Below are 26226 nucleotides of genomic sequence, written 5' to 3' on the forward strand. Positions count from 1 at the left end.
GGAAAAACACCTGACAGATAGAGGGTCAAAGACAGGAATCACATCCATCTTCTCAGAAACCGTAACAGCAAGAAGAGAGTGGAGTGACACATTTAAAGTGTTGAGAACAAAAAAACCAACTTGGAATTCTGTGTCTGTGAAATGATCCTGCAAAGGTGAAGGAGAAATGACTTCCTCAGACAAACAGAAATTGGATGTGTTGCCAGTAGACCTGGCACAGAATGTTAAAAGGGATAAATGAAGGTAAAATTTCGGATTCCTGAAGTAAAACCCACACTCACACTCACACTCACACTCAGTCCCCGTGTCACATGCTTTTACACTAAGCGTTGTGAGGGCACCCAGGCCTGGCACTCCCCGGGGTCGGGAGAGGAGAAGAGGAAGGCCCACACCTGCCCATGAAACAGCATCCTGTCCAGAAGTTGGGTGTGCAGCTCTCAGGGAGGCCGGAGGAAGAAAAAAGCAGGAGAGACCGAGTGAGGGAGTGAGGGAGGCCTTTGATCACAGGAAGCATCAACTCCAAGGCAAGGAGCCAGCAGCCACCAGGGCCCCAGGGCACGGGAGGTGCTGATGTCCCAGACGCCCCGCAGGTGGCGCTGCACCAGAGCCCTGGACCAGATGCTGCAGCCCCGCGACCGCCACCATCTGTCCCTTCCTTTCCTGCTTGAAGCAGCCTGGAAGGGAGGGGGAGGGGGAGGGGGCGGGGAGAGTAGGGGGAAGGACTCATGGCTTTCTTCTTTATGTCTGTGCTCTGTTCGCCATAGACAGGGAGGGAAATTCCAGGCTGGAGATTAGAACTTCAAAGTCCCACGCTCAGGAGAACTGAGATGGAGCCAGAGGACACAGGCTGTCATGGGGGGCGGGATGGGAAAGGGAGCCTGGAGGGCCTGCTGGGTTCACCCTTGGACACACTCTGTCCTCAAAGCTGGGTCCCTCCTGCCACCGATTCTGGTGCCAAAAGACAGCTCCTGTTCAGTCGTTTTCCGTCAAAGATGGTGGCACTGCTTAGTTCAGAACCAACATGTCGGTTACCTGCCTAAGCATGTCAGGGGACCAGCAAATGCACGGCCAGGGTGGGCCTTGCAACACGAGTGGGAAGAACTCTTTGGAGGCGCCAGGCACACTGGGCTCTGGGCTGGGCTTTGCCACAGACCCTTGTGTGGCCCGGGTGGGTCTCTCACATCTGTGTCTCTGCCGCTGCCCTAGGAGGAGAGGACTTATCACCTAAAACTCATGGAGCACAGCCCCGTCGTCCCGCAGAGAGCAGCGGGCAGGGCTGGGTCATGCCTGGTGGAAGGGCGGGCGTGCCCCTGTCCTTAGAGCTACTACCCCCAGATTGTGAGGTCGGGCATGTTCCCACCAAGACACGGTCTAGCAGACCACACCTGGCCCAACGCGGAGGGGTCAACACGCCGGGTGGACTGGCCCGAGGCCAGGGAGGGGCAGCTGAAGGGACACCCTGGCTCTATGGAATGGGAGGTCCAGGCCTGGGCTGCTCGGACGGCTTTCCTGGGAAGCTGAGGGTGGCTCCAGAGCTGGGAGGGGTTTTCCCAGGGCTTTTCCTCATCAGCCTCACTTCTGCCCGGGCCAGATAACTGAATAAAACCAATGGTTCTCCAAAGTTCACTTGTGTGAGCATCACCCGGAGGACTTGTTAAAGCAGATGGGGGCCTCCTGTCCTGAGTTTCTGATTCAGCAGGTCTGGACCGGGGCTGGGGGGGGGGGGGGGTGGCCCTGGACAGTGTTGAGGCTGCTTGTTGAGACTGCACTGTGAGGACCACTGAACTATGGGAAAACCACTTTATTTCCTGCGACATCATGGTAGACACTGTATGTATATCACCTCGTGTAACACTCACTACATCCCCACTGGGCAGCCTGTGAGACTCTGTTCTGTATGGAATTGTATCGCCCAAACACACATGAAATCCTAACCCCCAGCACCTTGGAACGTGACCTTAGTTGGAAACAGGATCATGGCAGACGTAGTTAAGATGAGGTCCTGTTGGAGTGGGGTGAGTCTTTAATCTGATGTGACTGGTGTCCTGATAAGGAGACACAGACACACGGACAGAGGTCAACACCATGTGAAGACGGACACAGAGTAGACAGACGTGGGACAACCGAGGCAGAGACTGGAGCGATGCATCTGCAAGTTGAGGGAGGCAGGGACTCCCAGCCAACACCAGACGCTGGAGAAGCCGGGAAGGGTTCTCCCAGGGCTGAGGGAGCTTGGGTGGCACCTTGCTTTCAGAGGCGTAGCTCCCAGACTGCGGGACAATAAACTCCTGGAGTTTAAGCCACCCAGCGGGTGCTACATTGCCCGACGGGCGTGTCCCATTCGGGATGGGACAAACCAGCCCAATGAGGCCGTTAACCGTGAGACAGGAAGTCTCAGAAGGAGCAGAGGTGCCCTTTGCTGACTCGTCGCTACAGCGGCCACCATCTCCTTAATGAAGACGGGCTTGCCCCGGGCCTCCACGAAGCAGCGACAAGCTCAGCCTAGAAAATGTCCTGTTCTTCCTGCGAATACCTTTCTCTGCCTCATCTGAAGCCACGTTGGGTCTCTCTTTGCAACCTGGAAGAAACTAAGCAAATAAGGATAATCCTAAACTTAAAAAATCATTATCCCCATTTTACAGTCGAGCCAACTGAGGCTCAGAAAGGTTAGGTAACTTGTCCAAGGTCACATAGCACAAAACCAAAACCTGCAAGGATAGGACTTGAACCCTGGCTTCTAGTTTACCCCTGTATTCAGCCCTGCTTTTAGTTTACCCCTGTATCTCTCATGGGAAAGGCCCAAGTAGAGACGCTTGGGGTAGGTGGGTTCTGCTGTTGGCCTCCTGCACTTCGGCCAGTGCTCCCTAGGCGCACCTGGCAGCCTTGCACAGGCTCCTGCAGGATTTCCTCTCTCAGAATGCAGCAAAGACCAGGGAGAAGCTCAGGGAGAGAGCCGAGCCTGAGCCCCATGTAACTCGTCGGCCACCCTTTGCCAAACACTGTAGAGGACAGCCCTGTCTCTGTCTCTCTCGCATCCCTTCCTTCTTATTCCCTCTGGAAATTTCCCCTTCCCTGTTTCATCATCCTGGAGGGAGTGTTAAATAGCACACTCCCTGCACCCCTGCTTCAGACCATTCCCTGCCCGGGCACGGATTTGGCACGAGACCCCAGCCACCCAAACAAGATCCTCCAAGGAATCTCATTACTGTGCGCAGACAAACAAGGATGAACGTGGTTAGCACTGATTACCTCCTAATGGCAACAACTGGAAAGATCACCCATTAATTCCTTCTACCTGTGTCCACAGGGCTGCTCAGTTCCATTCCTTCTTCAGACCTGCTTTGCTCAGACTTTTTGTTAGTTCTGTGGGACACCTTCACAGCCTCCCTTATATCCTTAAGCAGCCTGAGTTGAGCTTCTGTTGCTAGCAACCAAACAACCCTGACACAAGAGCTTACTCCCTGCCAGACGCATGAACCCTCACCCCACAGCCTCCCTGAGAAGCAGCTAATGTGTTCCCATTCTGCAGATGAAGAAACTGAGGCTGAGTGTCTTGGGTAATTTAGGACCCACAACCAGTCCTTGCTGTAGCCAGCATTTGAACCAGAATCCAAAGCCCGGGCTTTCTCCCATCCGCCGCTCCATGCCACCAGCCCAACACCCTGCGTTTGAGCACAAGCTGCTGTCCTAGAGTGCCTGTCAGCATGGTGTTCCGTTTACAAAATGTGTTCACACACAACAACACGTGTAAGCCTCGCAGCCACCTGGGAGGAAGATATTTTCATGACCCCAAGTCTGGTCAGCCCCATTTTTTCCCCTTGCTAAAAACCTTTCTGTGACCCAACACAGCCTGCAGAGTAAGTCCGTCAGCCTCAGCATGGGCTCCCGGAGCCTTGAGATTCAGGCCCCAGGCCTCGGGGCAGCACTTTCTTTCTCGTACTTTGAGCTCCAGCCAGGATAGAGCTATTGGCCGTTCCCCCAAACCTGCCAGGCTGTTCGGAGCCTCTGAGCCGCCCGCCCCCCAACCTGGATGTCACCTTCCCCTGGCACCCTGAGTTCTGACTAGACTGACCCCCTCCCACCTCACACTTGTGAACCCTGCTTACCTTTCCAGACTCCAACGAAGCTCTTCTTCCTCCGGGAACCCTCTCCTGTGCCTCCTGCCCCGAGAAGAGCCAATACTCCCGCTGTGTCCTGGGCAGGAATCTGGGGTGACATCGCAGTGGACACTGAGGTTGACCCCTCACTATTTTCCACCTCAAAAGTCATTCCAATTCAGCCCTGCAAGCCCACCCTTCTTCAGGGACACTGGTCAGAGCGGCCAGGGGTGTTTAAGTCCCGTCTCTGATTCACTGGGCTCTTCTCTGCCACAGGAGCGTGGGGACCCAGGCCACGGTGCTCACCCCGCCCCAGCGTCTGTGCCTGTGTGGGGGACCATGCTAGTTCTCCTGGGACGACTTCCCTACTGGGGTGGAAAGTGACGGAGTCCCCCCAGCTCCTTTCCGGGAATCCAGCCTGAGGCAGCAGCGGCCGCTCCTGCTCTTGTGTCTCAGGGAAGAGGGGCTCCGGTTGTCCTCCAGGTGCCCCCAGGCTGCTGGGCTTTCCTGGTGGGCGCCCATGTGCACAGACTTCATTCTGTCTGTCTCCGTCTCACCACGGCCTCCACCTTCGGAGCTGCTCGGCCCCACGCCCTGGGCTCCGCAGGCAGTAACTCAGCTGATGAGCAGCAGCCGCGCTCAGGCCACAGCTGACCGGGAGTTGAGGGGATGAGCCGCTATCCCTCCCTCGCAAGGCTGTTGGCACGTTTGCAGGAGAGTCCCAGTGGCATCCGCTTTTCTCAAACGTCAGCAACTTGCCACGCTCTGTGCTGGATGCTTTTCTCATTTAATTTTTACAGCTATTTTGTAATTTTTATTTATTGCCATTTTGTAGATGAGATTGCTGACGCTCAGAGAGGTTAAGTAACTTGCCCAGGATCACACAGGTGTAACAGGAGCTGGGGCTGAAGGCCGTTTGGCCGGCCCGGGACCCTGCAGCCGCCGCAGGTGTGCCTGCCTGTCCTCGCGGCCTCCTACACAGCCAGTTCTGTTTGTTCCACGTCACCTACGAAAGGGAAGCAGCATCAAACCCACTCACAGCGATGTCCTTCAGTGATCGCAGTCTAGAATTTTCTGTTGGGGTGTGTGTGAGGGAGCAAGAACCCACTGTTAGGTCTGATCAAATAGTTGAATCGATACCCCCACCCTGGGAACGGACCTCTAGGCCACCTCTCAATGGACATTCCCTTTCGCTTCGGTCACAGTCCACTTGCTAAGACCATTCTCCTTCCTCTCCCGACCTTCCCAGGATTCCCGGGACCCTGACCGCCCAGAGAACTCTCCGCCTGCCCGGAAAAGCCCGCCTAGAGACTTTAAAATCCCTGACTCCCCATCGCTGGGTGCAGGCGTCATTTGGGGGCTCAGCCCACCTGGTCTCCAGATGACATAATACATTTATAATCCCTTAGCACTGTTGGCCTCTGAGTTCCTCCCAGGAGACCCTAACACTCACGCCCCAAAGTCACACAGGTTGAAAAGATGAACTGCAGGCATTTTGGACTGCAGAGCCCCTGCTGGGGGAAATGGGGGGCTGAGGGGGGGATGGAGGAAGGGGAGTGGGGATGGAGAAGAGGAAGTCCCTGGAAGTGGACAGAGTGAGGGCAGTAGGGCCTGGCCTGGCTTCTTGGGGGCGTAGCCTGAGGCTATGGCGATCTAAGAACAGTGACCAGCACTGAAGAAGGTTCTAAGTCCCAAGGAAGATGAGTACAGTGGGTCCTGGCCCTGAGCACTGTGAGCAGAAGGTTTTGAAAAGATCAAAGAGGCATTTCTGCAATCAGTGCCCCCCCTCAGCGCGGCTTCATCGGGTGGGCTTGTGGTGCAAGGCCAGGCCCACCAGGTGGCAGCAGAATGCCAGTCAGTGGCCAGCAAGGTGTGACTTGGCACAAGCTCTAACCAGGAGCTGGGACGGGGAGGTGGCGGCCACTTCTAAACTCAAGGCAGGTTGAGCTGGGCCAACGGGGTAATGGGTCAGGTCAGGCAGCCTCCTGGTACGGTTCACACGATGTTGCTAAACTTATTCTGTACCGGCCACTGTGTCAACACGTGGTGAGCATGATCTCTTTGAACTCACACCGCTAACCCTTGGGGCTCCAAGGGATTTATGATTTGCCCAAAGTGACAGAGTGAAGAGATGATGGGGTGTGGAGGGGGTGAGGGGTGCGCAATGCTGTCACAAGTCACTAGGAAGTGTGGAGGGTGAGGGCAGGCAGGGCCTGGCCTGGTCCTAGAATAGAGCCTGAGTCCTAGGCCAGTCCAAGGACAGTGCCTAGGAGCCTAGTCAAAGGGAACTTGGGGGGCACTTCCAGGAAACAGGATGTGGTGGGATTTTCAGGCCGAGGTTCCTTGGGAACCCTATTCGAAGAAGCCCCACCAGCCAATCCTGGGCACCTAACCCTGACAGGACTGGGTACCTCAGAAGCTGCAAACCACTCAAAGTCCCAAAGAGAAGTCCTTGTACAGTCTGAGCCGGACTTACTTGCTGAACTCCGAAGAGCAGAGGCACTGGAAAGCATGCCCCAGACAGGTCACAGTGTCCCCAGTGTGCTGGGTCTGGCCCTGTAGCGCCTTCTGGGGGAGGGGAAGATGCCAGCGGTTCTGCAGTCTCCAGGCTGGAACAATGCCCCGAACGCAAGGCCCCTGAATGACCACTCGGTACCCGGGGACTGGAGTGAGACTGGAAGCTTCCCCTTCCCCTGAGGTCCAGGTCAGTCCCTCCCTCCTCACTGGTCTTGCTGCCAATCATCCAGGGGCCTAGCTGTCCAGCCCCGGTTCACACAGACCTGTGGCCCCTTGGCTCGGAGCAGTACCTGCCACAGGCCTTTGTGAGAGTTACTGGGCATTGCCCCAAGTTTCAGCTTGAAACTGCTTTCCCCAAATCCGTGGACACCGAGAGCTTGTATCCTTCCGGACTTTTGAGCAAAATCTCCTGAATCAGCCTCAGTCCTGGGAACCCAGACCAAGTCATGTTCTATTATCCTGCCTCAGGGCCTTTGCACTGCTTCTTCTCTCCGTCTGCAGTCTCTTCCTCCTTCTTCCTATGGCTGACTCCTTCTCATGTAGGTCTCAATTTACGTTTTCTCTCCTTTCTAGAAAGGCTTTCCCTGTCTCACCTAATGGGATGAACACCCCTCTTTCTGTTCTGTCTCTCCCTGGCCATTTCCAGTGATGCCTTGGTTCAGTATGTCCTCACACAGGACAATCTCACATGGTCACTGGAAACCCACAGGATTTGGCAGGAGTGGACCCCTCATATGTTATGAGGAAGGAGAACTTAGTGGCCATTTAGTCTACGAGCTCAGGGTTGAGAAGGCTCAGATTGCCTGATTCTGGTGGTGTTTTGTCTGGTTTGTTCACGATAGTTACGGAGAGCTGGTGAGCAGAGGTAGCTGTCTGTCCCACGGAAACGCTTCTGGCATCTACACGTTTGATAATCAGGTTCAATCAGCCCTGTTTTCCATTAGATTCTACCTTCAAAGAGAAAATCTTATCTGCCTCTCCCCGGGGGACAGTTATCTCTGAGAACATCACAACGAAATCAGGGAGCTCAGCTTCGGAAGTCTTAGGGGTGTTCTATTTCCTCTTCTTGACCGGAAGGGGGTGGGCCTCGATGGGCTCTAGCTCTAAGCCTGGAGGCTCTTCAACCCTTGGAGGCTGCATGAGGGCGGCTGTGAGGGGCCCAGTTCCATCGAAATGTTAGATAAACAAATATAATCTCTTCAGTAAAAATAGGTCTCATGCAGTAAAAGGGACATATTTATTCTAATAAATGAGCCACAGTTCATCACTTTTAAAGTATTAAAATTATTGTTCTTCTGAAATTCAAACGCAACTAGCATCCTGTATTTTAAGCAGCGACCCTACAGAGGAGGGACCAGCGTTGAAAATAAATGGCTTCCCCAGGATGAAGGAAAACAGAAGCCATAGTGAGCCATGACTTTTTGAGGGGAGGAATGAAGTTGGTTCCATTCACGCCAATTAAGCAATCACAGATGACCCCCTCAGAAATCCAAACTCATGACTAACATGGGACTCAAGACCAGGGGGAAAAGAAAGATTAAGAGAGGAGAAGCAGTCTTCACACACAGGGCAGCTGCAGTCGGAGGACGACCCCATCCAGAGGTAAGAGCATTGCCTTCTCATGCACAGGGAGGCCTGTTCCTTCAGGGCCAGGGTCCCAGTGCACAGGGAGGCCTGTTCCTTCAGGGCCAGGGTCCCAGTGCACAGGGAGGCCTGTTCCTTCAGGGCCAGGGTCCCAGTGCACAGGGAGGCCTGTTCCTTCAGGGCCAGGGTCCCAGTGCACAGGGAGGCCTGTTCCTTCAGGGCAGGGCCAGGGTCCCAGTGCACAGGGAGGCCTGTTCCTTCAGGGCCAGGGTCCCAGTGCACAGGGAGGCCTGTTCCTTCAGAGCCAGGGTCCCAGTGCACAGGGAGGCCTGTTCCTTCAGGGCCAGGGTCCCAGTGCACAGGGAGGCCTGTTCCTTCAGGGCAGGGCCGGGTCCCAGTGCACAGGGAGGCCTGTTCCTTCAGAGCCAGGGTCCCAGGGCACAGGGAGGCCTGTTCCTTCAGGGCAGGGCCAGGGTCCCAGTGCACAGGGAGGCCTGTTCCTTCAGGGCCAGGGTCCCAGTGCACAGGGAGGCCTGTTCCTTCAGGGCAGGGCCGGGTCCCAGTGCACAGGGAGGCCTGTTCCTTCAGGGCAGGGCCAGGGTCCCAGTGCACAGGGAGGCCTGTTCCTTCAGGGCAGGGCCAGGGTCCCAGTGCACAGGGAGGCCTGTTCCTTCAGGGCCGGGTCCCAGTGCACAGGGAGGCCTGTTCCTTCAGGGCCAGGGTCCCAGTGCACAGGGAGGCCTGTTCCTTCAGGGCAGGGCCAGGGTCCCAGTGCACAGGGAGGCCTGTTCCTTCAGGGCCAGGGTCCCAGGGCACAGGGAGGCCTGTTCCTTCAGGGCAGGGCCAGGGTCCCAGTGCACAGGGAGGCCTGTTCCTTCAGGGCAGGGCCAGGGTCCCAGTGCACAGGGAGGCCTGTTCCTTCAGGGCCGGGTCCCAGGGCACAGGGAGGCCTGTTCCTTCAGGGCAGGGCCAGGGTCCCAGTGCACAGGGAGGCCTGTTCCTTCAGGGCAGGGCCAGGGTCCCAGTGCACAGGGAGGCCTGTTCCTTAAGGGCAGGGCCAGGGTCCCAGTGCACAGGGAGGCCTGTTCCTTCAGGGCAGGGCCGGGTCCCAGTGCACAGGGAGGCCTGTTCCTTCAGGGCAGGGCCGGGTCCCAGTGCACAGGGAGGCCTGTTCCTTCAGGGCCGGGTCCCAGGGCACAGGGAGGCCTGTTCCTTCAGGGCAGGGCCAGGGTCCCAGTGCACAGGGAGGCCTGTTCCTTCAGGGCAGGGCCGGGTCCCAGTGCACAGGGAGGCCTGTTCCTTCAGGGCCGGGTCCCAGGGCACAGGGAGGCCTGTTCCTTCAGGGCAGGGCCGGGTCCCAGTGCACAGGGAGGCCTGTTCCTTCAGGGCAGGGCCGGGTCCCAGTGCACAGGGAGGCCTGTTCCTTCAGGGCCAGGGTCCCAGGGCACAGGGAGGCCTGTTCCTTCAGGGCAGGGCCGGGTCCCAGTGCACAGGGAGGCCTGTTCCTTCAGGGCCAGGGTCCCAGGGCACAGGGAGGCCTGTTCCTTCAGGGCCAGGGTCCCAGTGCACAGGGAGGCCTGTTCCTTCAGGGCCAGGGTCCCAGGGCACAGGGAGGCCTGTTCCTTCAGGGCAGGGCCGGGTCCCAGTGCACAGGGAGGCCTGTTCCTTCAGGGCCAGGGTCCCAGGGCACAGGGAGGCCTGTTCCTTCAGGGCCAGGGTCCCAGGGCACAGGGAGGCCTGTTCCTTCAGGGCCAGGGTCCCAGTGCACAGGGAGGCCTGTTCCTTCAGGGCCAGGGTCCCAGTGCACAGGGAGGCCTGTTCCTTCAGGGCAGGGCAGGGGGCCTGGTGACCCCCCACCCTCCCTCATCACCTCCCTGATGCTTGGCCATCACAGAACTCCTCCGTGTTTGTCATTCTCCAACTTCTGAAGGTTCATAAAGTCTCCTCGATGCTCTCTGGAGGCTGCCAAGCAGCAGAGCAGAGGCCAAGGGAGAGCCCACTGTGAGCAGCAGCGTCTGTCGCTGGAAGGACTGCTTCTCCTGGGAGGGGCCTTGCTGTCCCTCCCCCCTTCCCCACGGCTCTGAACTGGAGGCAGAGCTTCACCACAACAAGTTAACCCAGAATGAATGGAGTGCCATGTCTGTCATTTTGAACATGGGGCTCACCCCGACATTATTCCCCTGAGCTGATCAGTGAGCTCAGCTGTAATGTCTTTTTTACCCCTGGGAAGGGCTAATTATACAGGGACTGCCCTGTGGAAGGGGTCATGTGGTGAATTCTCCACTCTGCCTCCCACTTCTCTCCCGCTGTTCCAAACAGGCTCATTAATATAATTCTGTGGGGACCAGACCTTTAAAATGCATGAGAACAATAAGAGGAAAGAAAAATACATAATAGCAAGGGGAGAAGAGAAACCGCTGTTGGGTTTTAACAAGCACACTTTAATCACGCCCACTGCCGTTCATGAGCTTTTTGTCTATTTGTATTATAGATTAAATTTTTGATTAAATTATAGATTAAATTTCACACACACACACACACACACACACACACACACACACACTTTAAATCCCAGTCATGAGACTTGAACAAGGGAGAAGCAGCAATTGATTTCAGCGGGAGGGACAAGAAATTTTTATGAAAGTCAAGCTATGGGCTTCTTCAGCCCATTTTGGGGGGTGAATGTGGATTAGACCAGGCACCTGTAGGGGGTGGTTTTCTTTGTTGAAAAGTGGGCTGGGAGGGTGCTGTGCATGGCCACACACAGTAGGTCACCATAGCCTCCTATTTGTCCAAGGATTGATATCAAATAATACCGTTAGAGAGAAATAACTCCTGTTATTAACCACAGTCTTGGGCCAAGGAAAGGAAGGAATAATAAAAATACATTTTGCTTGTTTCTCTAGCAGCGGTTCTCAACCTGTGGGTCGCGAACAATGAAAATACATCCTGCATATCAGATATTTACATTACGATTCATAACAGTAGCAAAATTACAGTTATGAAGTAGCAACGAAAATAATTTTATGGTTGGGAGTCACCACAACATGAGGAACTGTATTAAAGGGTCGCAGCATTAGGAAGGTTGAGAACCACTGCATAGAGTCAAATTGAAGGCAAATAAAGAACATCTCCACCCCCCCCCCCCCCCCCCCCGCCAAATAATAACTTAATTTGAAAGCATTTTGCTTTTGTTTCTTCTTTGAACTTAATTTTCAGTTGGTGGAATGGGTTAGAAACCTGAGCCATTTCCACTTGGTAGCAAGGACGGAAGCAGGTACACATCCTCTCACAAAGAGAGACCAGGTCCCAGCTGTCGTTCCTTCTCCCCTAGTGGGAGTGTCTGTGGGGTCTTTATGGGATGAGGAGGAGGATGCTCTGGATGCATTACATGATGCCCGTGTGCCTCTGCTGTTAGGTGTCCTGTGGTCCCTGGTGAAGATGCCCAGTGAAGAGGCCCAGCTCGCCTATGGGGACCCCAGGAGAGGGCACGGCCACTCCTACATCACAGCTAAAGAGTAAGTTCAAAGCTTTTGCTCACACAGCTTCTGAATTCCACTGCACACGCCTGTCCATGAATCTCTCCAGTGTTTATTTCTCCAGAGAGCGAAACAGTGGCAATGAAGCGAGGAGACCTGTGGTCCCACAAGGGGCTCACACCAGCTTCTCTGAGCTGAACAGGCAAGGGGACAGGAATGGTAAAGAGTTGGATGTGGCCATTTTGGTCTGCATTCTTGGCTCTTCAGCCTTTGCTGTGGGCTCCCAAGCCAAAAAACATGTCTGGAAGCAAGTTGCCTCTTTCCTCAGGCTCCAGAAGGTGGTCTGCAGACAGAACAAAGGTGAGTTGCCAAAGAGCAAGTGAGGATGAAGGGCAGGCTTGTGATTCCACCTTTGCTTCATGACTATCCTCTGGAAAGGCGTTTGGTATTTTGAATCCACGAAGCGTTTCTAAGAGCTAAGCACTGTATAACCTGCCCAAGATGCTATGCTTCCCTTGAAAAAAGTCTTATGATCTTGTGGGAGAGTTAGGCACGAGGACGATTTCACAAGAGCAAGTGCTGTCATGGGAACACTGGCTGCAGGGACGCTGGGTGGGTCTGGGTGTGGTGGCAGGAGGGGAGCCCGCCCTCTGAGTGGGGGTTCCAACAAGACAGACAAGGAACCCTCTCTTCAGCTCCTGCCAGCCGGCTCGCCCTTGGGAAAGAGCTGTTGACAAATCCTTCCTAGAGTGAACTAGCAGGGCCAGCAAGTGTCAGACCCAGCCAGACACCAAGGGAGCATCTCCCCAAGGCGCCGTGGGTTTCCTAACGTCACGCATGGTCATCGGGGTGGGTGGGCAGATGTTCTGAAAAATTGTCCAAGAGCTAAAGGATACTCTTTGGGGGCTACATTGCACATGGTATTAAGTAGGATGCTGTTTTGGCTTCTGCATGATGACTCAACAGGCTCCGTAGCAGCAGGCGTGAGGGCACAGGTCACATGAGCTTGAAGAGATGCGGTTTCCTAGGCACTGCCACACGACCGGAGAGGCTGATTCGGTTGGACAGGGGGTGGGAGGCGGGGGCGGTGGGGGGCATTTGGGTGGGGTGCAGGTTCTGCACTTTCGCACATCTCAGGCGACTCCTCTGCAGAGGTATTGGGGTGACACTCTGAGGCCCAGCCCAGCTGGGGGTGGGTTTTCCTGGTGTGCGGCATAGGCTGGTGATTTCCGCTCTCAGTCAGTCCCTGGGGGTGTGAGTGCAACGTGACTGTGTGTGAAGAGCGGGCACAGAGCGAGTGGAACGAGCGCAGCCGCTGGGAATGGAGTCAGCTGCCTCCGTCACGGGGCCCACGGCTCGCTCCATGGGGCAGTTCCATTCCCGGAAGGGTGATCGGCAAAGCACCGGCCCAGGCGACGGGGCTGGGTCTGCCCACATTCTAGACGTGCGCGCTGGGTCCATGGGGCCAGTCGCTGTGGAAGCTGGTTCTGCCACTGACCTGTGCGCAACCTGAGGCACTGTACCAGCCTGAAGTCTTGGGGTGTCAGCTGCGGAACGAACATCCCATCTACCTCAGAGGTTGGCACGAAGATGGAATAAAAGCCCGTATGTGGGGGGCTTGGCGCAGACTGGTGCTCAGGGAGTAGCCCCGAAGGTGGTGGAGATGCTGATGAGTTGTGGTGGTTTTGGCTGCATGTGGGGGACTGGCCTGCAGCATCAGGTCAGAGCTGTATCCTGCCCTGCCATCCCCCTGGGAGGTGGGCTCTGGCCCCTCGGTGGACATGAGATGGTGATGGTGCAGCAGGTGGCGCTGGGCAAAGGTCTCTCAGTCAGATCCTGTTTCTCCTGCAGCTGCTCCGTCTCATCACTACCCAGCTCTGTGGAGTCTTTCTCTAACAGTGGTTCTCAACCTGTGGGTCGCTACCCCTTTGGGGGTCGAACGATCCCTTCACTGGGGTCGCCTAAATACAGTGGGGCCTTGACTTACGAGTTTAATTCGTTCCAAGACCGAGCTCGTTAAGGAGCTCGTTAACTCAAATCACTCTATCAACTCAATGCAAAAAATCGGCGGAGAGACAGCTGGTATCTCAAAAAACTCGTTAGTCGGGACATTCATAAGTCAAGGCCCCACTGTACATCCTGCATATCAGATATTTACATTACGATTCATAACAGTAGCAACATTACAGTTATGAAGCAGCAACGAAAATAATTGTATGGTTGGGGTCACCACAACATGAGGAACTGTATTAAAGGGTCGCGGCATTAGGAAGGTTGAGAACCACTGCTAGTGGGTCACAGGTAAAGGACTCTGCACTCTCCAGTTTGTTGCCGTTGCTCATGCTGTGAAGTGGAAAGGCAGGCAGGTGCCGTGAGCTGGCCATGTTACGCAGAGGAAGCAGAGCCCCGGGGCCTGGAAAAGGTCACTGGACACAGGGCCCAGGAGGCGGGCGTGGCTCCTGCCCCTTCTCAGCGAGGCTGCAGCTTTGCTCCAGGTGCAGCCGGACGCTCCTCCCAGGGCTGGGCTCAGGGCGGGGCTCAGGGCGGTGTTGTTTAGTGATCCCTGCCCTGCCGGCCAGCTGGGAGGCGCTTACCAAGTACCCACAGAGCACCTGGCTCCAGGGGTCATCTGGCCTCTCTGACTTGGCAGCCAGGTTGGCTGAGAGGTCAGACCTCTCATCTCAGCTGCTCCAGGGGCCTCCCGCCAGCTCTATTCTCAGATGCCCCTTCTAGTCCCTCAGGGGGGACCAGAGGAAGCAGCAAGCACCTGCCCTGGATTCCTGGAGCAAGTGGAGGCCCGACAGCAGCTTGCCTCGCCGAGCACACACAGGACACGTGTCCTGGCTGGGCTGGGCCCTGGCATCCCTGTGACACTTATAGTCTCCTGGGCCTTTCAGTCCTACAACAGAATGCCCCAGTTCTAAGCCCTCCGGGCCTGGTTTCTGAGCTCTCTCTGTCTCTTTATTAACTCTCTCCATCCCAAAGCCAAACCTGCTCTGTGGTATGTTGCTGATCCCTGTATTCTCACTAGAGTGCCAATGACTCACAAGAGGTTAAAGTCACATTTTGTCACAAATCCACATAGTTTTAGATAATTATTTTAAGAAGACATTAAATTGTTCATTCATTTTTCAGAGAGAGTGGTGTTATGGATTTGAGTTTGTTATGGATTATGGGTTTTGTAATGGATTATGAATTTGTAATCAGCCATAATGCATTTGTTCATTTTTTAAATTAATTTGTTTGGCCATCCATTCATCCATCCACCCAACTTCAAGAAATATTTCTTGAAACACCTATGTGTCTGACTCGTTCTGGACATTGAAGACACACACACACACACATACACACACACACATACACACACGCGTGCACACACACACACACACACAAAACGCCTCTGGGAGCTCTTGCCATGTCTAGAAGACACAGGGGAGCACACAGTGATCACCCACAGGGAGGCCTGTGAGAGAAGGCAGCATGGGCTGCCATCACACTGGGAGGAATGATGCTGAGTCTAGGAGAATGTGTTAGTCAAGGCAGGAAGGGAGAGAGGACATGGGTAAGGAGCAAGGTGTGGGGGACGGATAGGGCTGAGAGGGCACAAGGGAGTCAAGTTCAAATCCCATGCTATCTTTGTGGGACCATCAGCAAGGCACTTAACCTCTGCGTGTATTTCCTCATCTGTGAAATGGGGACAATAAGCGGTGCCTGCCCTCCAGGGCTGTTGTGAGAATTAAATAAGCTAATGTATCTAGAACAGTGGTTGCCAGACTTTTGGACCTCACGGACCACCAGCGGCCCACGGACCACCGGTTGGCGACCGCTGAAATGTTTAGCATGGCACCTGGCTAATAGTGGATGGTCAGTCAATGCTAATTTCCATTTCCTTTCTGTGGGCTGATACTTGGGGGAAATGATTTAACCAGCCCCAATGAAAAGATAATTCAGCCTCAAAAAATATATTGTCCACATGAGGGTCAGTTGCTACTGCACCTCCTGCACCAGGAACTTGGGTGCTCGTGCCCATGCCGGGTAGCAGGGCTCCTGTTGGCACATACCTGAGAGGCTCCTAGAGGAGGCGCTGCCCCTGGATGCAAGTGCTGGAGGCCTGGTGGCTGCCCGGTGTGCCATGTGGCGGGAAATTACTTGGGGACTGGGTGGTGCTGTGCTGGGCTGGCAAGTCCCTGTGAAGAGAGGAACAGGTGGTCACAGTGTGGAGGAAGTACCAAGCTGGATCTGTCTGTCTCTTGGGCCAGGATCGCAGGGATTGGTGTCCTGACGGTGATCCTGGGACTTGTGCTGTTCCTTGGCTGCTGGTATTGTAGAAGACGAAACGGATACGGGAGCCTGAAGGTTGGTAAAGCTCCCACTGCTGGGACCCATCCAGGGCCGGGGCCCTGCTTCCCCTTCTTCCTCTGAACTTCTGGGCGATGGGGTAACATTCTCATGATCACGTCTAGCTCTGGTTCCCGGCCCTTTCTCTACATTGTATTTCTTACAACTCTTCCATGGCCTCTGCCCACATCAACCCCAACCAGGAACTTGGCCGCTCTTTGGTTCCACTCAGAACAAACGCGTGCTGGCCGTGTGTGTGCTGAGCACTGATAGTTTGGGGGGCACAGGGCAGGTTTGTGGTCCTCTTTTTAAAAAAATATATTTTATTGATTTTTTACAGAGAGGAAGGGAGAGGGATAGAGAGTTAGAAACATCCATCAGCTGCCTCCTGCACACCCCCTACTGAGGATGTGCCCACAACCAAGGTACATGCCCTTCAGTCCGCAGACTGACGCTCTATCCACTGAGCCAAACCGGTTAGGGCTTGTGGTCCTCTTACACAGCAAACAGCAGCAAGGAGACACTCCAGGTCCTACCAATCCACCTGGGGATCCTCACTGTGTCTGCTGCTCCACTTAGGGGCCGCCCCTCTCTCCTTGTCTTCACCCCTTTCCTCTCCGGTTGCCTGGGAATTCTAACTCCGCTCTACCAAGCAACCCAGTATACCCAGGACCCACCTAGCCATCAGTGCAGTGAGGTAGCCATTCCCTCCTCAGCAGCACAAAGGCCCACGAGGTGCTTAACAGGCTCCATCTTCCTTTGATGGCCGATGTGGTGCCAGTAGGATTTTTCCTTCTTTACCTTTATGATCAGGAAGCTAGCAAGTGGCACAGTTCAGTCTTGGGGCCGCAAGATATTCCACAAATGAAAACCATCAATTGAGTCTTGAAACTATAAAAACTACAGGTTTCAGAAAGCTGGCTTCAAAGCCAGGGAGCACCCTAGCACCGAAGCATCCAAAGGCATTATCCGCAGTGAGCAAGGGAATAGGAGAGCTGCATTTTCTCCTTTCTTCCCTTCTCTTCCCTTCTCCCCTCTTGTCTTCTCTTCTCTCGCTCCCTCTCCTGTCTCTTTCTTGTTATTACAGATTCGAAGGCTTCTGAGGCTGATACGTAATGGAAAACATTTATCTTTATAAAAGATGTTGGGAAGTCGGATTCCTCACTCCGAGGAAAAGGTTCTGTGATTGATAGAGGGGAGGAGTGGGGTGGGTGGCAGGCCGTGGCTTGGCAAACATAGGTGCAGAGGGGAAGGTGAGGGCTGTAGCTTTGAATTCTCCTCCTTGCCAGGAAGCTTGGGCAGTTCCATGTACCCCTTTTCTTAATATGCATCTTGCCAGAGTGTCCCAAATACAACATGAAGCCAGGGGAGCTTGGGGGCTGACACATCCATTGAGCAGCAGCCCTTCAGTGTGTTGACATTTCAGGGGAAGGAGGAGAAGTTGCTGAGTTTGAATAAGACTCCAAAACCAAGTACCCTAGGAAAGCCTTGGGCAGGTTAGGGATGACACCTCTCTGCGGCCGACCACAACAGGTTAGTTAAGGGGAGCGAGGGGGCCTTTGCTTTCTGCCACAGAGCTCCATGGTGCCTCTAGCACAGGGTTATGACATTGCCTTGCAACTGGCTATTTACTTTTTGCCCCTCCCATCCCTTCTCTTTCTCTCATGTATGAACTGGAATGGAGAATATTTCTTTCTTTTTTAGTATGTTCTTATTGATTTTTTATTTTATTTTTTTTAGAGAGAGAGGGAGGGAGAAGAGGAAGGGAGAGAGAGACATCTATTGGCTGCCTCCTGCATGCCCCCTACTGGAGATTGAGCCTGAGATCTGGGCATGTGCCCTGACCTGAATTGAATCAGGGACCCCTTGGTGCATGGGTTGTCCAACCACTGAACTACACAGGCTGGGAGAGAAAATTTTTTTATTCATCTTTGTACCTTGTGACCAGCACAGTGCCTGACACGCAGCAATCACCCAATTGTGTGGCATTGGGTTTGGCCTCATTATCTGCCATTGACTTGCGAGGTGACCTTAGCTTTGAACTCCTCTAAACCTCATGTGATCTGTTCTATACCTAGACACATGATATAAGATGACCTATATCTGTTTTTATTTTATTTACCTTTATTGTTGAAAGTATTATAGATGTCCCCTTCCCCCACCCCATTCCTTCCCCCTCTGTTTTTATTTAATATACTAAAGGCCCGGTGCACAAAAATTTATGCACGGTGGGGGGAAGGTCCCTCAGCAGGGCCTGTGCCCTCTCACAGTCTGGGACCCCTCGGGGGATGACCATCTGCTGGTTTAGGCCTGCTACCCAGGGGATTGGGCCTAAGATGGCAATCAGACATCCCTCTGGCAGCCTGGCAGCCCTCAGGGGATGTCCACTTGCCAGCGGGGAGCAGACCTAAGCTGCAGTCGGACATCCTTAGTGCTGTTGAGGAGGCAGGAGAGGCTCCCACAACCACCGCTGTATTGGCAGCCATCAGCTGGACTTGTGGCTGAGCAGAGCTCCTCCATGTGGGAGCTCACTGACCACCAGAGGGGAGCTCCTGCATTGAGCGTCTGCCCCCTGGTGGTCAGTGTGTATCATAGTGACCAGTCATTCCCAGTCTTTCTGCTGTTAGGGTCAGTTTGCATATTGCCCTTTAACTATATAAGATAGAGGCCTGGTGCACGGGTGGGGGCCGGCTGGTTTGCCCTGAATGGTGTCCCAGATGAGGGTGGGGGTCCCGCTTGGGTGCCTGGCCAGCCTGGGTGAGGGGCTGATGGCTGTTTTCAGGTGGGCCAAGCCTGCAACTGAAGCTCCCAGTCTCTCCTTTTTTTCTTTTTCTTTTTAATTCTGAGATTTATTTACCTTCTGTAATTGAAACTTTGTTGCAGCTCCAGCTCTGAGGCCGGCTGGCTGAACGCAGGTATCTGGGATTTGTTTAGTTTCTATAAGTGAAACATTGTTGCTTCTGGAGCTCAGAGCCGGGCTGCAGCAGGCCAGGAACCTTGGCTTCCTCCATCACTGGAATAAGCAAACCTCATGTTCGCTTCAGCTGCGTGGCTGCCGGCCGCCATCTTGGTTGGCAGTTAATTTGCATATCACCCTGATTAGCCAATGGGAAGCGTAGCGGAGGTATGGTTAATTACCATGTTTGTCTATTATTAGATAGGATATCTTTTCTATATAGTTTTTATTCATTTTGTTTGTACATTAAAAATCACAATGGTTTAGTTTTTCAAGGAGTAAAAGTTCTACAAACTCAGTATGTTGGTATTCATTTCTTAACTGTCCACAGTTGCTAGCTAGATGATTCTGGGCAAAAAGACAATATTTTTTCTTTTTAATTTTTTTTTATTTCCTTTCTGCTTCAACACTCTCATCTTGAACTCATTCACCTTAAGGGTAAGAGAGTCTTAACATTGTGGGCTCAGACACTGGGCATTTTGCTTGGTGAGGTTCAAGTCCAGCCGGCCATGCCTCCATTACTCTAGGCCTTCTTCAGTGATGTGAGGTTTCTGGAATTTTTATGTGTTTATATTCTCTGCTTCCCAACTGTCTAAAAATGCTCCCTGTCATATATTTTTTAAAATTAATATTAAAATATTGTTTTGAGACTTTTATAACTCCTGAAATGCTAGGTTGGGAACCAGCAGTCTAAGAAATGTAGGCAAAATGATGTAAAATAGGGCATTAGGTAATGCATTTAATTACATAATCACCTCCCTGTCTCTCTTTGGTGATTCCATTTTCATTTTAAAACAGAAGTACATACATGACAATAAATGCAAACTGTGGGTGTCTGAGTGACTCCACCTTTAGCAACCTTCATTGAGCTTGGGAATGTCCACTTTCCCTGAACACAGAATGGTAGCAAGGTTAGTTGGAATTAAGATCTAAAATTTCTCCCTTGGCTAAACAATTCCCCTTAGACATGGAACACATCCTTTGAAAGTAAAGACTGCTTTTTGCAGCAATGTGTTTCTTCCGGAAAATGATTTTAAGGCGCTGGAACTTGGCTTTTGTATTTACCAATTTTACTCTTTCACCTGGAAGTTTCGTGCACAATCCTTGAGATCCTTGGAGAGCATTTTGAGGCCCCTGCTGACAGCGGAGTTTGCGCCCATGTCTTGTGGTGTCTGTTTCTCTGTGCATGGCCGGGGGCTCCTGCACGCCCACCACTGGGGGTTTCTTGCTGAAATTCAGATTCTGGGGCCAGCTCTGGTGGCGAGACCCAGAAACCCTCATTTTAACATGCACACCATGGCAGGTGAGAGATCTGAAAAGCAAAGAAAAAGAAGAAAAGCAATTATTGAGTAAAGGGAGAGATACATTAAATATTACTTTGCTTTTCTGAGGTGTAGCTCTGGGGTCTGGGCTGACAGGGGTGGGGGTTGGGGGAGCAGAACCTCCCTGTGTGGTCATGTCATTAGGGCCCTTGGGGTGATTGCTTTAAGCCACTGAATTTAGGGACGTTTGCTGTGTAATGATAGACAGCTGACATAGGATATTTGCCTTAATTTGCTTATGTTTTCTTTAGGATTTCTGCACACACTTTCAGAAGGAAGATTAGATTATATTTTCTCATCTTTTCCACTGTCCTTGTCTGCTTTTCATATCAACATTATACAACCCTTTAAAAAAGGAGCTGGGTGTGTTCCTTTTTTTCCTAGTTTCTGAAAGCATCGGGGTAAGTTTGACATTATTTTTTCTTTAACATTTGATTAAAAAGAGCCTGGCAGGCATGGTAAGGTGTTAGAGTGTCAGCCCGCACACCGGAGGGGCATGGGTTCCATTCTTGGCCACCGGCACACGTACCTGGGTTGCAGGTTCGATCCCTCCCCTCAGGTCGGGGCTCTTTGAGGAGGCAATCGGTGTGTTTCTCTCACATCGATGTTTCTCCTCTTCTCTCCCTCCCCCTTCCTTCCACTCTCTAAAAATCAATGGGGAAAAAATACCCTCATTCCTTAGGCGAGGATTAAAAAAAGAGAGAGAGACAAAATAATACATATGAAAAAGATTAGGGTTCTGGCCTCGTCCAATTTGATGCTCCTAACACTCCTCCCTGGGAAACCTGCCTGGATGCCTTTCTCATGCAACCTGGCAGACAGACCCCCCCCCCCCCCCGGGGTCTTCCTTGGCCCACAGAGGAGCCGAGGAGCCTCAGATCCCCTGCACACCTCCCCGTCCCAGCCTCCCTCAGCCACAGAGCACGCTGCTCTCACCCCGCTGGCTGGATTTGGCCCGCAGATAGGTTTGGGCCTGTCTTTTTAAAAATTGAAGTAACATTTTACATAAAAATCTTGATTTCCAGTTTCTTTAAAAAAAAATCAAAAGATCTGGGAAAAACTGGCAGTGGCTATCCCTTCAGATGGGACAGACACTCCCTCCTTTCCTATGGCCTCACCTGACCCCCTTCATCACCTGCCTGGTCCCTCTGAGTATAGCTGAGTTGCATGAGGCACAGGCAATAAGAAGGTGCATTGTCTGTGGAGCAGAGGTTCTTGGTGTGGTCCTGGCCCAGCAATATCTCCTGGGAACTTATTAGAAATGCAAATTCGTGGGCCTCACCCCAGGCTGACTGAGTCAGAAATTCTGGGTGTGGCCCAGCAATGTGTTTAGCGGGGCCTCCAGGGAATGCTGATGCACGCTCACGTTTGAGAACCATTGTTGTAGAGACTTTAACAATAATAAAAGCAACTAAAAGTTAGTCTGTTTTTTATTATCACAAAATGCCAGCAATTTTTAACATTATCAGTGATTAAAGACTCTACCTCACCAGGGTGGACCACTCCTGCAGTCTCTACTTTAGTTTGTCTCTCTCTGTCTTGTACAAACTGTTGTCATTCTATTCTAGGGGTGAAGAGCATCACCCTCTAACCCTATGCAAAGCACTAAGCTTTTAGCCCCCCCCCCCCCCCCCGCCCCCCAAACCTCAGGGTGCATCGCTTAGCCATAGACTGACTTGTCATCATTGTTGCAACTTGACTTGAAAGCCCAGGGCCACAGCCTCAGCATTTCTATCACAGTACATGCGTTCGGAGTGTTTAAGATATTTTGCTGTCATTATGCAAAAGGCAGACACAGAGTGTGTCTCTGCTGGCATGTGGTCAGATGTGTGTCCTCACTGTCATACCAGTCCCTGCCTCACTAGTTCTGATCTACTCCACTTGCATTCATTCTAAAGTTCATTTTTTTAGATTCACTCTTTTTCCCTTCCCTTTAAAAATAGTCATTGAGCCTGGCCTGTGTGGCCCAGTGGTTGAGCGTCGACCTATGAACCAGGAGGTCACGGTTTGATTCCCGGTCAGGGCACATGCCTGGGTTGGGGGCTTGATCCCCAGTGGGGGGCATGTAGGAGGCAGCTGATCAATGATTCTCTATCATCATTGATATTCCTATCTCTCCTTCTCCCTTCCTCTCTGAAATAAAGAAAAAATATTTTTACAAAAGCCATTGACAACTGGGAACCAGGCACTGCACTGGGTGCTCTACCTTTAGTTAACTCCTGCAACAGCTGTGAGAGGTGGATGATGTTATTTTCATATTACAGATGCAAAAACTGGAGTTCTGAGGGGATACACAGTATGTGGCACAACCAGGACTAAAAGCCAATCTTAAAACGTCACCTTCTTTCTCATTTCTTTAATGGGCTCCATCTTTCCTTCTCACCCACTGATCTTCATGAATTCACATTTCAGGGCAAAAGCCGTTACGTTGGTACTCAAGGTACCTTTACAGGAAGATGCCTACGTGAGGGACTTGGTCACCAGGACAGCAAGCTGCCTTTTCTAGAGAACAATTATGAACCTGTGGTAAGTTGAGATCCTGCATGTTGGTGTTTTCGTGTATGGCTGCTTTTAACTCAAATGAATAAAATTATTCCTATTTTAAAAGCCAGGACAAGGTGAATGTATTTAATACTACTGAACAGTACACCTAAAAAGTTAAAATAGTGAATTTTGTCTATTTTACCATAATGAAAAATAAGAAAGGTAAAAAACAAGGGAAGCACAGAAATGTTCTTAGACTGTGTTCGCTCATACCGATTTTCCAGGATCAACAATGACAGCTTTACATGTAGGATCCAAAGGAAGAACTTGGTTCTGGATACAATATCCTTTTGTCTTATGTTTTTAGTATACTTGTCTATGTCCTGAACATAGATATATTTTAGGGAGAAAATAAAAGACCTGTTATTATTTTTATAGAGCTGTGCTACACAGTAGGGTAGCCACTAGCCACATGTAGCTATTGAGCACTTAAAACACAGCAGTTTGAATTAAGATGCACTTTACTACATATCAGATTTCAAAGACTTAGTATGAGGAAAGAACATAGATAATTCATCAATCATTTTTATATCAGTTACATGTTGAAATAATATTTTGATATGTGGGTTTAAATGAAATATATTAAGATTAATTTTACCTGCAGTAAAAATGCAATGTATTTAGTACCTGCAAACAGGGTTCAATAATTCATTAGTTAGGGCTTGGGACTTCTACTGACAAGGATATTCTAGGTATATAGGGTGTCCCCCAAAAACTATACACACACTTTGAATGATTATAAAGGCAGTGTTTATTAAAATACATTTTCAAAATTGAGCCATCAGCTACTAAAGTGTGCATACATTTTGGGGAGATGCCCTGTATATAAGTTTTTGAGGTTTTGGAAAGCCCTTAGCCCTATTTTTCTCTACTCTTGCCCCAACAATGTTTCAACATGCACACTTGTGAAATTTAACTATGATTACCTTGTTGGATGGAAATTAGATGTGGACACGTAAAGGTTCAGTCCAGAGAAAAAGTAGAGTTATGTTACTTAATGGCTGTCCCAGAAACATGCACTGTGGCCAACGCCCTATTCTCCCTTTCTCGTCCTCCCAGGTTCCCAATGCCCCACCTGCCTACGAGAAACTCTCCGCTCAGCAGTCCCCACCACCTTACTCTCCGTGAGAGCCAGCAAGGCCCCTGAGAGATGCTGAAATGATTCGCCTCACACTTTGGATTACATTGAATGTGGACATTTAACGTCCTGCTTCGGGATGCGGTAGAAACAGTGTACATCATCACTAACAATAAGCTTAGTGCTAAATTCTTAGTAGGGAAACTAGCAATACTAATGGAGGAAATGATGAAAAATATTAAAATGGAAAAATGTTGTCAATAAACATTTTGAGGCATGATACTATCTGTGCCAGTAGTAATGCTAATACATCTATGGTGTTATTTCTGGAGGGACAGAATTTAAATGTGTGTTCTGGGACCATTCAATTTCTTTTCAGTTGAAATTTGGCTAATAACTAACCAAGTACTATTCTGATTTTTCAAGAAGCAACCTCTTGAACTGAACTCTAGCAGGTGAGTTTGTGTTATGGAGTGCTCGCAAAGGATACCTTTACAGGTTTAAGACCAAGAGCTGGTTGACCTTCCAGATGACACAGGCAGCCTCATCTGATCAGGAAGGTGTCAGCAATGTCTCTGCTGAGATTCCAAGATGCTGCAGCAATGCAGTGCGGAGGTCCTCTTTCCTAAGTAACACATAAACACAGTCCTAATCTCATTTCATTTCAGCGCTCAATGTTATAATAATTAATGACAAGAATTTCCTGTTATTCTAGAAGGTGGTGTCAGAATTTAAATAAGTAAAAGCCACTGTAGTTTGGCTGACATCTTACCTCCTTAAATGTCCCAATGGCAATTCAGTTCCTTTGGGCTCCCAAATTCCTCTTAAAGGAGCATATAGAAGAAATCACAAAGACTCAGAGGTTCTGGAATAGTGTCGTTATTTACTGGCAACACTACAATTTTTTTGTTGTTGACATCTACATATCATGTATACTATTATTTATCTAATATTTTTTTCAGCCAGCTCATTAAAATGATTGGCTCAAATTTCCACCCTAAGTGGAAAATAGTATCTTTTTTCATAAGTAGAGGATAACTATAAACATGAAGATAATGAAAGCAAATTATTCTTATTAAAACCCAGGAAGATACTAATGGTTGCAGAAGGTTGTCAACCCGAGACCTGCTCTCTTTATTAATGAGGGAGATTAGCAAGAGCTGGAGAAAAGCTTTTAACATAATGAAAAGGCTTGCAGGAGAAAGAAATGACTTTCTCACTATGTGACTCAGTGTTACCTAGTGCTGAGTCACCAAAACACCTAAAATCGTCTTGTGTCATTGGAAACACCAGTGCAGCCGAACTGCATCATTTCCTACAAAAAACCGAATTGTACGGAAGAGAAAAAAACACAGAATAAAGAGACTTATTACACACATTGAAAAAAAGTCATTCACCCGGCCAGTGTGGCTCAGTGGTTGAGCGTTGACCTATGAACCAGGAGGTCACAGTTTGATCCTCAGTCAGGGCACTTGCCTGAGTTGTGGGCTGGATCCCCAGTGTGGGGTCTGCAGGAGGCAGCAGATCAATGATTCTCACGCATCATTGATGTTTTTCTCTCTCCCTCTCCCTTCCTCTCTGAAATCAATACAAATATATCTTTTTAAAATTCACTTTATATCTATATCTACATCTACATCTATATCTATGTCATTCAACAAAATACTAAAATACTTCCCTGCCCTTTCTGACTGTCCAGTCTTACCACTTAAAATAAGCCCTGTCCCCATCCCTGTCGTCCCCGCCCCCGACACCCTTTTACAACAACAACAACAAAAGAGTTCTAAACAAAGTAAATTCCATCAGGCATTTGGGCAGCTCCTTTCCTCATTGAAAGGCCTAGTTTGAGCCCTAACCTGCACATTCATAGAATAGCCTATGGCTTGCTCCCTGGACCCCTCCAAGATCTCCAGCTCATCTACCATCCGCTGAGCATTCTCTCCTTTCCCTGTGGAAAAATGGCTCTTTTCCCAGAGTCCCTCAGTGTCCCAGGCAATGGGCAAGGGGGTTGAGCTGTCTGCCAGAGAGAAACTAGAAGAGTGAGATTTTGTTTCAAGGAATAGATATGGGGTGCCAGGCTCAGCCAAAAGGACCTGCCCCCTACACAGAGGCAGCCACACTTTTGAAAACGACTCCCTGGATTGAGGGCCAATTGTGGGACAATTTTGGGAGCCAGGAGCTGGAGATTGCAGGGTCACATGATGGGAGGAGCCTGGGTCACAGACACCAGTGAAGAGTCTCCCTCACCTAGGAACGCTTGGATTGAATGAGGACAAATTGGCTCCACAGAAAATCCGTGAACTGTTAAGGC

General features: G+C 51.2%; 1 protein-coding gene across 1 annotated transcript; it reads left to right on the top strand.

Moving 5' to 3' along the window:
* The first annotated feature begins 8128 nt into the window (after window positions 1-8128).
* Window positions 8129-24216, top strand: MLANA (melan-A). The gene is made up of 5 exons (XM_036331097.1): window positions 8129-8216; window positions 11617-11716; window positions 15937-16033; window positions 22706-22819; window positions 23897-24216. The coding sequence occupies exons 2-5, from the start codon at window positions 11640-11642 to the stop codon at window positions 23963-23965; spliced, it is 357 nt and encodes a 118-aa protein (XP_036186990.1). The 5' UTR covers window positions 8129-8216; window positions 11617-11639; the 3' UTR covers window positions 23966-24216.
* The last annotated feature ends 2010 nt before the right edge of the window (window positions 24217-26226 follow it).

The sequence above is a fragment of the Myotis myotis genome, unplaced genomic scaffold, assembly GCF_014108235.1.
Source record: "Myotis myotis isolate mMyoMyo1 unplaced genomic scaffold, mMyoMyo1.p scaffold_m19_p_12, whole genome shotgun sequence".
NCBI classification, from domain to species: Eukaryota; Metazoa; Chordata; class Mammalia; order Chiroptera; family Vespertilionidae; genus Myotis; species Myotis myotis.

Bases quoted from the DNA above. Each gene is read 5' to 3' on its own strand.
- MLANA (XM_036331097.1), top strand. From the start codon at position 11,640: ATGCCCAGTGAAGAGGCCCAGCTCGCCTATGGGGACCCCAGGAGAGGG. The intron at 11,717-15,936 runs GTAAGTTCAAAG...CTCTTGGGCCAG, and splicing joins TCCTACATCACAGCTAAAGA to GATCGCAGGGATTGGTGTCC. The intron at 16,034-22,705 runs GTTGGTAAAGCT...TTCACATTTCAG, and splicing joins ACGGATACGGGAGCCTGAAG to GGCAAAAGCCGTTACGTTGG.